General features: G+C 34.0%; 1 protein-coding gene and 1 pseudogene across 1 annotated transcript; one reads left to right on the forward strand and one right to left on the reverse strand.

Moving 5' to 3' along the window:
• Nucleotides 1-1,858: 1,858 nt before the first annotated feature.
• LOC126694245 (AUGMIN subunit 4-like) lies at nt 1,859-6,820 on the reverse strand (annotated as a pseudogene).
• A 169-nt stretch (nt 6,821-6,989) lies between these two features.
• Nucleotides 6,990-11,780, forward strand: LOC126694246 (uncharacterized). The gene is made up of 6 exons (XM_050390330.1): nt 6,990-7,196; nt 7,525-7,649; nt 9,396-9,565; nt 10,162-10,239; nt 10,837-10,981; nt 11,079-11,780. The coding sequence occupies exons 1-6, from the start codon at nt 7,088-7,090 to the stop codon at nt 11,490-11,492; spliced, it is 1,041 nt and encodes a 346-aa protein (XP_050246287.1). The 5' UTR covers nt 6,990-7,087; the 3' UTR covers nt 11,493-11,780.
• The last annotated feature ends 1,476 nt before the right edge of the window (nt 11,781-13,256 follow it).

Below are 13,256 nucleotides of genomic sequence, written 5' to 3' on the forward strand. Positions count from 1 at the left end.
TGCATTTTTCATATCATTTTTCTTTGCAAGTACTTTTTAACCTCTCTTTTTTTCTTTTTTTTTTTCTTTTTTTTACTTTTCATAATTGTATCTTTATTTATTTACTCTATGACAATTCCTATAATCCTACTAGCATATGTAAATTTTAAAAGATAAAATTTTGTAAACTAAATCATTATCTTTTGAAAAAAGAATGATTTTAATCGTTTGCACTATTTCATTATGTTTGCTTTGCAAAAATCTATCAGTTATGCCTATCTTTATCTAAAAATAAGGTAATCAACCATTTTTTTTTTGTTCATATTTATCTTCAAGTATATTTACAACTTGATATTTGGTGCCTCCTCCCTCACTTTCAAAGAAAAAAAAATCAATTCTCATGTAAGTCTCTCTACTTTTATTTTTTAATGTTTAGTAATTTTGATTTCTTAATGTTTAATAATTTAGGTTTTTCTTAATTCTTAACTATTAAATATGTGGTGGTGATTACTTGAGCTTTAAAGCTTAATATATTATTCTATAGACTTCCTTTCTATTTTTTTTAGCCATATCTTTTTATATTAGTTACATAGTTAATTTTTTACTTATATATGATTTTTTTTTTTTTTAAAAAAAAAAACTTAATCTTACACATGCATTCATTATATAACTTAAAATAAAAGATTATTTCTCTTTACTTTATTTTAATTATCTATTTCATTATTTAATTTTAATTAATTTTTAAAAAAAAATCTTATTTTGTTTAGTTTACACATGATTCTTGATTAAGCCGTATATCGCACCGGCATAATACTAGTATATGATAACATTTTCTGTCCACTCAACAAACCAAATCTAATAGACCAATTTGGTTATTTCTCTAACTTGAGAGATTAAAAAATTTCAGATAAGAAAATGTATCAATTTAATAGGATAAATTACATCAAATTACACCTAATGCTTTCTCTTTCGCAGCCAAGGATCTTATTATGGATTTTTTTTTTTTTTTTTTTTTTTTTTTTTTTTATATAACTGAAAATCTAGCGAAAACAAGACTGTTTTTATTTGAGATTTAGGCGTCTGGAGGACCAAAGCCATTTTTCATTACTCAAATTAATTAACGACGCAGTAGCACTTTATAAAGGAGTAACATTCATAGTAACCATACAAACAGTGCATGAGATTTTCGATGAGCTAGCCTATTTATTGGGTAAAATCTTTCTATTAACCTTCTATTAGTGGAACATGCACCGGTTGCAATCAAGTAATGTGGAGGAACTATTAATTGGACTTGGAAAAATAGAGGTTCAAAGAGTAAACTTTACCAGAAAAGTATGGACTATTCCTCTTTTTTTTTTTTCTTTTTCTTTTTTTAATAAACAAAATTTCCACACTTACAACGATGCATTCTAAGTTTGAACCATTCATGCATGTGAATCCATGCGTTTTGGAATGAATATTTGAAATTCATGCTACTAAAGAAAACACGGATGTGCTTCCACTTTCACGGGGAGATTTAAAATTCTGGGCAGGAAATCAGTTCTTAATTCAAAAAGTCAGCCGTATGCTGGCACCTGGGCAAATGTGATGAAAATTTACATGTGCCTCCTACGAGCACATTGGTTCTCAGTCAGAAACCCTCCCAACCTGCTGTTGATGACCAATCCACCAGGTTCAAAGCACACGTAGAAAGGCCAAATCATAAGCTATGATACATTAAAGAAACCCTAAATGAGTTCTTTTTTATTAACATTGACTACATGACACAACACAAAGCTGGCTGGTAAGGACAATGAATTGGATATGCGCCATTATACATCAAGATAGTATTTAAAGAGGGTGGGAGAGAGGGGGAGGGGGGGGGGGGGGGGGGGGGGTGGTGGTGTTGGGGGGGTGTTAAGGGCAGTAAAAGTTCATGTAGTTTGGTGATCTGGTAAGCGTTTCAGGTCCATCTCAACTTGGTGGATCGTCCATTGCATATTTTCCAATTTCTGTTAGGAAATCATGACATATTAGAATTGCCACAGGAGCCAAGTAAATCACAGCATACAACATATTGATATTACCTTTACAATATCATGGTACTGCCTTGCAATTGTATCAAAGTGAGGATCTACACCTTGATACTCACGAAGACGTGTAACCTAGAAAAAAAAAGTTGAATCAATAAAGAGAGGGACAGGAGAGAGGGTCGAACCATTTAGGTACAGTTTTGCACCTTAGGTTCCCCAATTGAATTCAGCTACACAATTGCATTAATCAATGCAACAAAAACAATGTCATCTTTTTCTAGAACAATTAAATTCAACTATGTAATTCATAGGTCAATTCAACCACATGGCTGAATTTAATTGGGGGACTTATTGTACAGCACCTAATAAATTGCACCTAAGTTTGACCTAAAACAGATTATGATAAGGGGGATCAAATAGGAGGCATGCCATCATCAGACACTGGCTTAGCAAATCTTCAGAATGATACTTGGATTTGAAGTAAGAAAAGGAATGGAGGAACTTACTGCTTTATTATATGCAATTGAAGCTTCTTCTGTAGCCTCAAGAAGATACTTCCTAAAATAGACTCAAACTATTAACAATTTTCCCTCAGCCAAACTCGGCGCTTGCAATCAAGAAAGTATTTTTAAGTAGTACCTTATTTTATGAAGTGCTGGTATTGACTCCTGAGTATAAGTTTCAACCAGGAGAACATTCTCCAAAACCCTGAGAAGTGATGACAAAAAGTAACATCTATTAGAACAGGGACTTGGGCTGGCAAAAATTATTGTAATTATGAAGCAGTTTTTGTGCATATAAAGCAATCTGCTTATCCATAAGAGTAACATATATTATATGTACAGGAGAACAAATAAATACCATAATGACAAATATTGGCGACTGATGGTTGTGTTCAGTATATTAATCAAACCACCAAAGTATGCTGAAGGATCACAAGCAAGTCAGCAATAAATACCAAAAAAAAAAAAAAAGACTATAGATTCAATGGCTAACAGTCCACAGACCTTGGCAAGTGTTTAGAAGGAAAGCTGCAATGTGATCTACAGCTATACAGCTTGTTCCAAAAAGCTCTGCTAGGCAATCATATTGTATGTTCATATGCATCACAGTGTTATTTGAAATATAAAACAAGTAGGAAAAAAAATCCATCTCTTGTTATAAGTGATCATCAAAAGCATGTCAGCATGCATATTGTCTAGCATTAAAAGAGTTGCATTAAGAATGCCAGTACAGGGGATCTGAATTGCACCATCTTAGTTGTCAAGCAACACTAAGTTATCTCTTGTTTCATAAGTGATCATCAAAAAGCTTGTCAGCATACATATCATTTAGCATCAAAAAAGTTGCATTGAGAATGACAGCACAAGGGATCAGAACCACATCATCTTAGTAGTAAAGCAACACTAATGGCACAAAACATATTTGAAATTACAGCAACTGGCACCACAGACCTCAATTTTGCGCTCATGGTCTCACACCTTTTGCAAAGCCATGTTTTTTGCAGATCATCCTTTAAAAAAAGTGAAAATACTGTAAGTTCAAGGTCAATCCAAGAAGGATAAGAGAACCTTTTATATATATATATATATATATATATAAAATAAAATAAAATAAAAAACAGAATAAACTAATAGTGAGAGATACCAACAAAACCTAACTATTGAATATATTAACAAATTTGAAATACTTACATATTTATGTTGATGTTGTAACTTCAAATCTTTAACAAGCTTAATAAGAACTCCAAGAATCTGCTCTAAGACCTAGTTAGGGCCCAGAGAAAAAGGGTCAAAATCATCATAGACAAGTTTTCCTAGTAAAAGAGGTGCATGAAAAAAGTAAACATTATATAAATCTCTCATTCACATACATTATAGTATTCAGCACATTTTCTATCTGCAGCATAGAGATCCTCTCGCAAAGCTGCTTCTTCCCTTTCAATCTCCTCAATTATCAACTTTACCCCGATAATAGTGAAAGTAAGATAGCGCAGTAAACTAAGGCCTATATTTGCTAGGTATTCTCTGTCTTCCAAGTTCCAAACCATTTGCCTCTCTGACTATTTTTTTTGTTTGTCAAAGTTACTTTCTTGTCAAGCAAATTTGAGAGCAGCCAACAACACCCCCCCCCCCCCCCCAAAAAAAAAACAAAAAACACACACCCAGAGGTAAAAGTGACCCAATATTATCTTTAAAAGCCAATTTTAGCTACAAAGCTTCTGTAACTGTCTTGTTCATTAAAGAATCCAAAATTCAAGAAAGTAAACTGTTGGGAACCTCACATATATTCAGGCCACATTACATCTTCCTGAGAGTAGAAGCTATCCCCTAACAGATTTTTTTTTTTTTTTTTTTTTTTTTTTTTAACCAATAGAGCTAAATTTACATGTAAAACAATACACTAAAAATGGTTAGCAGAAAAAATCTCTTTAGTTAGAAGAGAATGCGGTAAAGAATTGTAAGAGAGTAGCACAAACCTTTCTGGAAGCCGTGAACTTGAAGTTTGATGCCCAGATGATGAGTCTGCATCAACACAGGCAGGGTAATGAGATGCACGTAATCATCACAAATGTAAATATACACACAACTGACACTGTGCATCAAGCTGTTAATACAGCAATTGTCCTTGTATAGACTATAATGGAAAGTCCTCAGTCAACAGTTTAATTAACAGATCACATCTGATTTTTCACATGGATATATAAACGCTACTTATCACCAAGAAATAGATCAGAGACATGCATGTCATGAGGATATGCATGGGCTATTTTGGACTTATGTGGAGGGGAGAGAGAGAGAGAGAGAGGCACTAATATAACCTACCAATGTCATCCACATCGGCTAACTTTTCACATTTAGCTTTTAAACGAGCCTCAATCTCACGAGAAAGACACATCTGATATTCTGTCATATCCTACAATTTCAAAGTCAAAGGAAGTTCTCAATTTCAATTTCCAAAGAAAAGGTTGACATAACAGAATAACATAAAGAGTCGATGTTCAGAGCTGAGAAATGAGAAAAGAAAAAAGAAAAACTGATTACACGCCTCTCCAAATGGGGTATCATACCACAGATAATGGTGTTCTTTGAAGTTGAGTTTGCCATAAATAAGCAGGTGTGATTCCAAGATAGCGATTAGGAACACTGCCAACTCCAGGTTCCACTGCATCACCAGCACAAAGAGCATTATTTGTCATACTAGCAGTGCTATTTGCAGTTGTGTAATTCATTGAATTTGAGCTTGAGCTGATTGTGAAACTGGTAGCTGTACTATCAAGGGAGCTTTGTGACATTATACTGAGTTTTTCAATGTCATCCTCATGGATTTCACCATCTTTGGAGATAAGAGGAAGCCTCAACTTTTGAGCTGCTTCTGCAATGACCATTCGATGCTCTAATGTCTCGTATACCTAAAATCAGATACACATCATGTTCATGTCAATTCCACACGTGGACATTCCATGTAAGCAGAATAACACCGTTGTCTTCTGTACACATTGGTATTACACACATCCACCATAATTAAAAGGACCATCATAAAAACACGATGAAAATAATGACATGAAAGAAAATCATTCATGAGAAACCAAAACCCACAGCCTCTCTCTTCTTGATTTGTTGATTGTCCTTCAAATGTAATGCAAGTACATAATAATAAATTATCGATTCTCCAAAAAGCTTGAGCTTTTATGAAATGGTGAATTTTATGCTTTAATCGAAATTTTAACACTTTCACTCACGTGCGAGCCTAGACTCCCATTTAACTATTAAATGGGAGGTAAACTAGAGATAGGGTTCAAACTTAGCCTTTTAGGAAATGATGAATTTAATCATTTAACTATAATTCTAACACAAATAAACCCATGAAGTTTTTCAATTACATACTTACGGATATCACAAACAAAATGACACAATTTTTATCTCCCAATACAGATAATCCATATCAGATTCACAGAATCCATATCCAATCCTAAAACGCTACTTCACAATACAACTTCAATTTCCTATCTACTGACAACATAACACACCAAATTTCAAAACAAAATGAACTGAACATTTTATATATATATATATATATATATATAGTATCTGCATTGCTCTCTAATAAGAGCTTTCTAAACTATAAAATCAAAACCTGAGGGGAGTTTATCAAGCCGAGCTGCGGGTATAAGCCCTGAACATCGCGAATTCCACCCAGATTACCCACCGAAACTGCCTACTGATAGTCCTCCACCATTGCCATCGCCTCGCAATAGATCGCCTACTCAAAAATCCACCACCAAACCAAAATTATTTCAAACACATTTAAACAACAACAACAACAACAACAACAACAAAAAAAAAAAAAAAAAAAAAAAAAAAAAAAAAAAAAAAAAAAAAAAATGAAAAAGAAAGGCAGTTAAAAACCTAACCGTTGCTTCCAAGTATCGCAATCTTTCCCTCGACATTCCCTCTCTCGCCTAACCAATTCATTCAAGTTTCAATATCAATTCAAAAACATGAATTTTCAAAAAAGGAAACGAAACGAAATGCGGGTTTGTGAGCATAATTTGAGTACAATTTTCTGAGCAACCAAACAAGAGAGAAGGAGAGAGAGAGTACGAGTTGGAGGTCGAAGAAGGCGGGGTTGGGAACGAGGGAACCATCGGGAGCCAAGCAATGGCGTTCCAGCTGATCGATCGCCTGTGCCACGTCAGCCGGCAGGTTTTGCCCTCCTCCTCCTCCTTTCACCATTGTAGTGTACGAAAAAGTTTCAGATCCCAGAAACGGTGTCGTATCTTTCACACTTTGATACAAGAAGAAAGAGTACAAGGCTCAGTGAAAATGGAACTATAACTACTACAGTGTTGCAAGCAATTAACGATTCAAAATTTTCAAAGCCTTAGACAAATTTACTAAAATAACCCCTTACATAACGGGTCAGGGCGTTTTGTATGAGGAAATAAATGTAATTCTATTTTTTCAATTTAAGCCACCTTAATTAATTAATTTCAATTATTGGATTTTCAAATTAAAAAAATCGGCTTCTTCTTCTCTTCTCTCTTCAAATTCGTAAAATTTCTCTCTCTCTGATTGGGGTTTTTTGTGGTTTTGATGGAAAAAGGAAAAGCTATAAAGACCGTTACAAATTCCTTGGAGAACCTAGATTTGAATTCCAATTCCAATCCTTCGAGGAAAATCACCACCTATTTCCAATCCTCTAGTATGTTCTCTCTCTCTCTCTTATTTCAAACTAATAATCATAGCTTCTTTCAATTTATATGTTCTGTTTGGTTGCTGAGAAAATCAAGGAAAGTAGAACGGCATTTTGATAGCTGTCCATTGGTTTGAAATAGAAAAGTTATTTTTTTTATTTTTTTTTTTTTGTGTATTTTAAAAATTGTTTTAGGATCAAATAGAATGAAAGTCAAGGCATGGACATTTAAATTGAATAATTTACTGAAATTTAATGATTTATGTTACTCTCTATAGCATGCTAAAACCGAAAATTTTTAGTTTTTGTTTGAACTTATTGAGTTTGTTCATAACAGGATTACTCGAGAAGAAAAAGACTCCGACTTTGGTTAGCTTGTGCCTTGGAGTTGTAGGGAAGCATTTGGAGGATGTAATTGAAGGCTTGGATGAGATTGCCATCAATTTTCCCGCAGATATGAAGGTTGCGTGACAAACTATTCTCAATTTTGTATTTCTAATATGTTTGTATTGAGTTTAGCATATATGTTCTATGTATGTATGTATGTATGCATAGGTTTGTGTAAGCAATAGGGCTTCAGTCTTTGGAGGGATGTTTTATGTAATGGGTATATGCAAACATCACTTTCAAGTACATGTAGTGTCTACATGTGAGTCCCACATTCATGTACAGATAATTTTTACTGTCTTTGGCTTATGGCTTTCTATTGTACTGGTAGTGCATGCAGAGAATTTGTGTTTTCGGATTGGGAGTGTAGGAAAATAAAATGTTCGTATGTGCTTTTGATATTCCCTTCAATCTTTGAGCAAAGACGTGTTTCTCAAGTTGCTCAATCATATGTGGTTTCCCTTCACTGTTATGAATTTATCAACACCTTAGGAGATATTTTAAGTGTGTATGAAAGATATGATTAAACAGTGTAATAATTTTAGACTTGAAATAATATTAGTTGTAATATAAGATTGTTGTCTGCAAAACCATGAATATTTAGTCCCACAAGAATCCAGAGTATGTTGTGGAGTGAAGAATGTGAAGGATGATAAGATGGAAATAATTGGGGACAATTCTAGGCAGATGGAGTAAATATTTATTATGTTTATATGCTTTTGCATGCCTTAAAATGTTGCCTGTACAGCATATGAGCTGGTCCTATCTTGGTAGGGCACGTGTCTTAAGTGCATAAGTGAAGATTTCATATTTCTAGCGAAAGACAATTCGAAAGGCAAAATAAATTATAGGATTGTAGATTGAAGTGGGTTACTTTTTAGGTTTCTAAGACTAGAAACTCTAGCGGAAGAAATTCATGCACTCATATATAGAGGCCTTGTTTCTTTATGCTTGTTTTCTTATTATATAACATAAAATTACTCACAATGTTGGCAGAGTTCCATGTGCTCTTCAGCCACTGGCAACCTTATTCTGTAGGACTTAATACCTGGAACTGTATTACATTAAGGAAACTTGAAATGAGAGAGAAGAATGAACATAGTAATGTGAAACTGACTCCTATGTATATGTTATTACAATAGAAAACTTTACACTTCAGGTTAAAACCAAGGCCTAAACTATATACTATTAAAGTTTTGAGTTTGTAAATTGTAAGATTTGTAGCAAGCCAAACTTAAAGATCTGTGAAGTTGTTGGCTATGAAAGGAAAGAGGCTGAGTAAGTCACACTTGACTCCATTAAATGAAAGTCATAATTGATAAGGTTAAAGATTCCTTCTAAGATTCTGGTAGCTCAACTAGCACCTCATGATATTTTTGACGGAGACGTTTGGGCTTCAAATCTCCTCTCCCCAACTGTTATAACTATCAAATTATTAAAATAAGTTTAAAGATTTCCTAATTTGTGTGTGCTACATTAAGTCTTGTCACCACGATGAATTCGCTTGGTGAACCTCTTTTTTTATTGGTACATTACACACGCACCCAATGGGTCTTGAACCCTCGACCTCACTTTCCATCCCATTATTATGGGAGGAGGAAGTGCCAGTTGAGCTATAGCTCATTGGCCAATTCACTCAGTAAACATATTGAACTAGGCTGGGTTTTTGTTGTTGACAATTGTTGCATCCTCAAGGTTTTCAATGTTGCATATGTACAAGTTTGACACCCATCTAGCCAAAGAAAAAAGCTTGGCATCCAAGTCTAATGCTTAAAATCTTACTGTTCATTTATAATATCTTCTGATATCATTGAAAAACAGATGGCAATGGCAGCAATTGCCAGGAGGAGGAGGCTGCTAAATGATGATGTTATCATCTCTTTGGCCGATACTTCCTGGGAAATTCTTGACATTTCTGGTTCAGATGTCTCTGATTTTGGCTTAGGAAAAGTGGTTGAAATATGCAAATCTCTCCGAGCTGTGGATATAAGGTACAAAAATTTGAATTTTCTCAATATAAATTCGTATCTTTCACATTGCACGGACCATCAGATATATAGCATGAATAATGGTTGAAATTGGTTGAAATATGCAAAGGGAATGACTTTATTTATGCACTTTAGAGTTGATCCTTGTTAACTTAGTATTTTTTCACTTTACATTAGACCATTAGAGATATGACAAACTGATGTGGACAAATAGACTACAAATGGAACGTATTTTATGTGTGAAGTAGATGACTTTATTCTCAAAAATCTATCTTTATCAATAATATCATGAGTTGTATATTCTTTGTTAACAATCTCAGTGATAAATTATACGCTTGACAAATTAATCACAGTGGCTAACCAGTAGAGATTTGTGGGCTTTGAGAAAGCGTAGGTCTCACCAATATCTATGTACTCCATCTAGACTTCCACTTGATCAAATTAATGAATTGTTAGATTTTGTTTTCTTCATTCTCATATACGTTTAGTGTTTATTTCACCTTCTTGAGTCATAATGGGCTCAGTGCATAGTATGCCATTAAATATCTATTCAGTTTGGGAGGCTTTAGTTTAATTGACCTGGTTTTTCTTTTTTGCAGTCGGTGTGATAAAATTACCACCACTGGTTTTTCTGAACTTGTGCAGAATTGCCATTCACTAGAGACACTAAGATGCGGGTACACTCTTGTTCTTTAACTTTTTAAGCTTTTAGAAGTTTCAGTTTGGCTAATTCTAAAGTCTGAGCTTCGTTGCAGAGCTTTGATTATTTGTGTTGTTTTAGGATGCAACTAAATTAACTGCACTTCCTTTTCTTTTCATTTCATAACAACTGAGAGTAGAAGGTACTAATTTTAGTTGATCTTGGTACCTGTTCTAAGGTGCATTGATGCTCAAATCTGGTAACAAGATCTTCTATAGTTTTTTCAAGAAAAAAACTGAGCTATTTTATATGTGGACTATATTGGATGAAAAATGCTTTGTTAGTATGTTGGTGCATCATGAAACTTTAAAATAATAGAATATAGGAAAAGCACTTGTTTTAAGTTCCTTAAGGATGTGAGAGAACTTACACTTTTAAGATTTGGTTGATGACTCCTACAATATGGAATTAGCTTCATGAAATAAAGATCTGTGATTAATTTTGTAATCATAAAACTTTTGATTTGAAATCTTCTATTTATTTCATCTGGCCGACTTGAGTTGGCCTAAGTTATGGAATTTTGACTAGGGGTACAAACCTAATAACAGGTAATGAACTGAAGTTAATATTGCAGAGGTTCCCCAAGGAGTGACTACACTACACGAAGATGCTTGAGCATATTTAAACCAAAGCTGAATGATGTGAATGGTGATTCATGGGAGGAACTTGATACCATGGAAATTTCAAATGGTGCAGAGTCATTATGCTGGCTTGTGTGGGTATGACTTACTCCATTATGATTCTTTTCTTTGTCCACTGTTTACCAGTTTTTTTTCCCTTCCAAAATTATTCATATACTCTCTTTTTTTCCTGCAGGAAAAGATTGATAGAGATTCTTTGGAGATTTTGTCCACCGAATGTCCCCGCATTACAGTAAATCCCAAGTCATCACCCTTTGGTTTCAGAGGAGCTGCAGTTCCCAGGGAAGCATTACAAGGTATTACATTGGACGATCATGTTGTCAAGGATATTGATCCCAAAACATGGGCAGTGTGTGGGTTCAACCCAAAGACTGTCTCTACATCTCTTTCAAGCCCCACCAAATTGTCAGTTGCTGAAAAATTTAGACTTGCCTTTGTGGAAAGAGACACTCGGTTAGCCCCAAAGCGAGCAAAGAATGCAAGGCAACATCAGCGCCGTGCTGAGAGGGAGTGGATGATGACAAGTACAAGGGCCAAGGCAGCAGCTCTGGCCTCACAAGCCAGCAAGTCTCTAAAGAGTTGGAATTAATGTCCTAATGCACAAAATGTTATATTATGTTTTATTACTCTGTGATGTGCCAGCTTTTCCATTTCTGTTGCTTTTGATTGTACAATGACATTGATTTTGATGAAAAAGTGCGGGTTTGGAGATGGAAGTAGTTCGGAACAAACGTGTATGCTGGCCATTCATGCCTTTTGAGGAAGAGGGTTTAATCCTCCTGCTGTATTTGGTTTTGTCATCAACACACCATGTCAGCTGTATGATGAACTAAAATCTTGCATTTATACCATTAATATGATAAATAGCTCCCCACAACATCAACTTTCAAAGTTATGTCACCACTGGCACTGAATATCTTGCAGCGTCAAGCGCTAGTAAATGAATTGATTGACACTGAGGCGTATTTTGGGACTACCAATCAATACTACTCTTTCGAATGATGCTCTGATATTGACAACAGCTCCAATTGGGAAGTTCTCAATTAGAAGTGCTTACAAGATCGCTATAAAGTTTCGGGATCAAAGTGACAGTGGCAGCTGCTCTAATGATAGTGATACTAAGAAATTTTGGAAAAGACTTTGGGGATTAAATATTCCTAGCAAGGTGGAACATTTTGCTTGGAGAGCCTACAAGAATTCTCTCCCTACACTAGCTAACCTCCAACGTCGGGGTATTGTTGAGAGTGCCATGTGGGAGTGGGTGTGAGTCTACGGGTCATGTCTTTTAGGGTTGTCCATATGCTACATAAATTTGGCCTTTAACTTATGTCCTCAGGTTGGTGAAGGGAGTTCAAATTCGTGAGTTCATGGACTTGTTAATGGTCCCTAATTTTTTATTGTTAGTGCAGTGAAGAGATTATTTTATTGTATTTTTTATATTATTTTAATCTATTGTATTCTAAAATAGAATCTTTGATTTTGGGTGTATTATACAATAAGGTACTAAAAGCTAAATTTTTTAACTCTTTCGTTGTGAATGCTCTGAGGAATAAAAAATGAAAAAAGAAAAGTCAATTACTTCACTAAATATTTTTAATTAAAATCTTTAAAAGAAGTACAAAAACGAGTGACAAAAAACTAAATTTAGAAGACAATATATAAATAATATAATAATTCATTATTTTCATTAGTTATTTCTAGATATCAATGGTTTTACTAGACTGAAACTTTTTAAAGTTTCCTCAGCATAATGTTTGTAACTATAGCATTATAATTAAATGATTTTATGTTTGTAATTTTTTTTGAGATAATTTCAACCTAAAGTGTCCGCTCTTAATGATAGTTTTTTATCATTGTCATCAGATCAAGATGCTAATCGGTTTTTTGTGTATGCAGAGATTGAACCCCAAATCTCTTATTCAATCATAAAAAACTTTACCAAATGAACTAACTGAAACCCACGAAAATGGCTTTGTTATTAGTTATTCTCGTACACCTTAAAATAGAGGAAAATGTAAAAAGACAAAATAGTATAAAAATTTAAAATACCAATACAAAATATGAGATATTGAGACAAAAATATAAAGCAATTTTCTTTGGCTCAACTTTATTTTAAATTCAAATTTTGCTTTGTGTTTTTTTTTTTTTTTTTGGTCCTAATCACTAGCTAACATGCACATGAGTTCTAGTGTTCTACGCAATAACAATTTCACTTACAAGAATTACTTGCCATGTGAAATTTTTAATTGAACGTACGTATGTTATTTACAACTTATAAATGAATCAAAGCTTAAATTTAGCATTAAGTGAGTTTGTTCATCATGAATATTCTTTATTTGAAATGAGTTAATTT

The sequence above is a fragment of the Quercus robur genome, chromosome 8, assembly GCF_932294415.1.
Source record: "Quercus robur chromosome 8, dhQueRobu3.1, whole genome shotgun sequence".
In the NCBI taxonomy this organism is placed as follows: domain Eukaryota; kingdom Viridiplantae; phylum Streptophyta; class Magnoliopsida; order Fagales; family Fagaceae; genus Quercus; species Quercus robur.